At 45.8% G+C, this 3653-nt stretch overlaps 1 protein-coding gene across 1 annotated transcript; it reads right to left on the reverse strand.

Moving 5' to 3' along the window:
- Positions 1–339: 339 nt before the first annotated feature.
- Positions 340–3271, reverse strand: LOC123425239 (serine/arginine-rich splicing factor SC35). Its single transcript, XM_045108917.1, has 9 exons — positions 3107–3271; positions 2931–3009; positions 2639–2718; positions 2480–2546; positions 1766–1837; positions 1186–1344; positions 1033–1098; positions 690–957; positions 340–607 (listed from the first exon to the last, which is right to left on the reverse strand). Exons 1-8 carry the CDS (start codon positions 3180–3182, stop codon positions 711–713), a joined length of 846 nt encoding a protein of 281 aa, XP_044964852.1. The 5' UTR covers positions 3183–3271; the 3' UTR covers positions 340–607; positions 690–710.
- Positions 3272–3653: the final 382 nt, after the last annotated feature.

A 3653-nucleotide genomic window follows, 5' to 3' on the forward strand; every position in this document is an offset into this window, starting at 1 on the left:
GTTGCATAAGATAAACTGTGGGCAGAGTCTCAAGTAAGAAAACATTTTTTTAAATCCTAGCATGCATAAACATGGACCAGAGTAGTTCAACATTTTGTTATTGATGAACAGCTTAAGGAGTGAACTTCAGCTGGATCATTTGAACCTTACTTGTCGTATAACAAGTGTGCATGCAGCAAAATGATCATCAGCGTCATCAACACCGACCATCATCACCATCCTCATCTCCATCACCAGCATCAGCATCATTAAGGGATACAGCACAAACAATATCAACCGCAACAGCAAGCAACTTGTGTGTTCACCCTCTATCAACCAGCACCTCTTCACCACATCATGTAACTAGAAATGTGCAAATTACCATTTATAGTAAGTGCCCAACACTGGAAAGGAAATAGTAATACTTAGTGCTAATAGACAAGATTGAATGGGAAGGTGAAGTAGTACACATAGTTCTAACAAGTATCCAGACATCCACAAAGCAGCATCTGTAGCTTGAAGTAGTCACTGATATCAAGCACCACAACATTTTTAATTTGTAACTGCAGATTGTTCATGATAAAGCAACTGAGCAGCCTCCGATACGAGCAGCTCTGTTCCATTGATCCTGTAGACAAAGGCCCAAGTCATGTTATCGGGTGCTAGGGTATCAACTGTGATGACATATATAATTTGAACAGTTTAGAGACCTCAGTTGTTTGACATTCAGCTCATGTTGAAGGGCTACGAGAGCCTGGAGACCGGTCATCATTGCGCCTAACAGGAGACCGCTCATCATTGCGCCTAACAGGAGACCGCTCATCACTGCGCCTAACAGGAGACCGCTCATCACTGCGCCTAACAGGAGACTGGTCATCATTGCGCCTAGCCGGAGACCCCTCGCGAGGAGGTGGTGTCTCGCGAGGAGGTGGTGTCTTGCGAGGAGAGCGACTAGTGCTTCTGCGTGCGGGCGACAAACTGCAAGCAACAATAAAGGGCATCAGTTCAATTCAGTAAAACGGAACAAAAGAGATGATTCCCAGATGTGCATACCTGTCTCTGCCACCCTTCCTGTCATCAACAGGACTGTAGCTGCGGCTCCTGCTACGACTAGGACTTCTATGTTCAACCAAGAAACATATAATTAAAAATGGATGTATAGTATAACCCAGCATAAAACAACAATGATTATCTGGATGTGTATACCTGTCTCTGCCACGCCTCTTGTAATCATCAGGACTAGCACTACGACTCCTGCTACGACGATGATGATCCCTCTCTCTGTACCTGTCACGTCCATATCTATCTCCACTCCGACTGCGACTTCGCCTTCTAGAATCTCTGCCCCGATGATCATCCCGGCTCCTGCAGATGAGGTATGCACTAATGCACATGATTTTTCTACATCGTAGAAAAAAAGAGCAACAAGAATGGAGGAAATCCCAATAGAATCCCACTTTGATAGATACTCTTATCATTAGGAACATGGCTTCGTCCATCGACGTGACTAATAGACATGGTAGCAGTCAGCAAAGCCGACAACCATAGCTACTTACTGGAACCTCCATTACTTATACATACAACTACTGAACTGCAGCCCTATTACTCTTTCTTTCTTTATAATGTGCTTCAATTGAATCCCAAACCGGATAAGCAGCCTACATGAAATAAGGCGTATGGGACTTGAGCACAAGCCAAAGCCCCCCCCCCCCATACATATGTGCATGGTAAATGAAACAACAACAAAATGTACGATAACATGTAGATATATCTAGGAAAAAAATACCCCCGTCTTGGACTGCGGCTTCTGGAACGACCCCTTGGCTTCGGGACCGTTTCCATGATTCTCCCTTTCTGACTGCAAAGTTCAGGAAAAAGAATATTAGGTCATCGGCTTCAACACTAACGAACAGAACAGTTTTATATAGGTGTTAGTTCATTCTTTTACATAGAGCAATTTTCATGAACTTCTTGGCATAATCAATTCTGACTACATAGTGTATATGCTGACAAAATATGCATAGCCTACTTCTCTCACTATAGAGAAAACAATGTATGAGAAATAAATCTCCTACAAGCATAAACTTTATCAGGTACTATTACGGTTAGCGCATGCCCGCTTCTTGTTGATTACCATAGCCAACAGAATCAATCCCTTTGCTCTAGTACCGAGTAATCTACCGTTGCACTAGACATATGGTATGTAGTGCCTAACATCCAAGAAATTTACATCTAGAAAATAACCAAACCATGTCTAAATATCAAGACATCGCATTGGCTAAAAAATAGTCACTCCGTTCACAAATATAAGATTTTCTAACTTTTTTCTGGATCGGATGTATAGATACGATTTAGTGTGTTTGTTCACTCATTTCAGTTCATATGTAGTCCATACTGAAATATCCAAAACATCTTCTATTTGTGAACCGAGGGAGTAAGTGTCAATATTAAGATTTCCTAAATAATTATGCCAAAAGTCAGGAAAGAAGTTGTATCTTACATCCTCTCAGCATTTGGGCCATACTTGGCAAACTGCACCATCATCTCCCTCCCGTCCACCAACCTCCCTGGAATATAACCAACAAAATGAAGTTGAATCCAATCTTAAAACAACATGTAGCACAGAAATTTCAAATTCGCATGGAGGAGAGGAACCCACCGTCCAGGCGATCAACTGCCTTCTGCGCCTCGTCCTCATACTTGTACCTCACGAAGGCAAAGCCTCGCGAGTCGCCAGTCCTGCAGAAAATAGATGTGAAAACAACATGAATCAACTCCCAAAACCCTAAAATTTCCGTGTGCAGATGTACAAACAACATGAATCAACTCCCGCAACCCTAAAATTTCCGTGCGCACACTCCGCAGCCCTACAGGACACCGACCCAATCTACACACGAACACGGACAACTGTCGAACCAGCATACCAACGAACCCTAGTATTTTTTGCCTACCTGCGGTCCCTGGGGATGTAGATGTCGACGACCTCGCCGTACTTGTCGAAGAGCGGGAAAAGGTCATCAGCCGTCGTACCTGCGAGACGCGCACGGGGAGGATTAGATCAGCCGCCTATCGGAGCCATACCTCGGGGAAGGGGAGAGCGCGGTGGGGATACGAAGGGTAAACTCACGGAAGGTGATGTTGAGGACGAGGAGGGAGTAGGTGTCGCGGATCGGCGGCGGGCCGGAGCGCCCGAAGCGAGACATCTCGCCGGGGCCGGAGCAGGAGGCGGCGCTGGGGGCGAGCGGATTGGGGGAAACGACGAGCGACGAGATGTGGGGGGGAACGCGAGGGTGGGTCGGGTGGCCACAAAGAAGGTGCTGATCCTTCTAGGGCTCGCCACACGCGGCACGGCGAGAGTACGTGGGCCTAACCGTTCGGCCTGTTTTAAAGTGGGCGTCTCCGGTTTCATACCAGGCCGGGCACGTTATAAAAAAAAGGCCAGGCCGGTTTCACGTCCCTCAAGTTGGGAATCAGCCAACGGTTTACACAAACAGTCATGAGATGGATTACTTTGGTCTGTTTTTCAGTTATATTTAATGGAGGCCAGCAAGAGGAATTCAGACCTTCTCGGGGTCTCCGTCAGAGCGATCCTATCTTCTGACAGGACGTGGATGTCGCCTAGAGGGGGTGAATATGCGCTTTAAAATAATTACACTTTAGGCTTGAACAAATGC

This window comes from Hordeum vulgare, chromosome 2H, assembly GCF_904849725.1.
Source record: "Hordeum vulgare subsp. vulgare chromosome 2H, MorexV3_pseudomolecules_assembly, whole genome shotgun sequence".
NCBI classification, from domain to species: domain Eukaryota; kingdom Viridiplantae; phylum Streptophyta; class Magnoliopsida; order Poales; family Poaceae; genus Hordeum; species Hordeum vulgare.

Bases quoted from the DNA above. Each gene is read 5' to 3' on its own strand.
- LOC123425239 (XM_045108917.1), bottom strand. From the start codon at position 3,182: ATGTCTCGCTTCGGGCGCTCCGGCCCGCCGCCGATCCGCGACACCTAC. The intron at 3,010-3,106 runs GTGAGTTTACCC...CGCGTCTCGCAG, and splicing joins CGTCCTCAACATCACCTTCC to GTACGACGGCTGATGACCTT. The intron at 958-1,032 runs GTATGCACATCT...TGTTGCTTGCAG, and splicing joins AGGAAGGGTGGCAGAGACAG to TTTGTCGCCCGCACGCAGAA.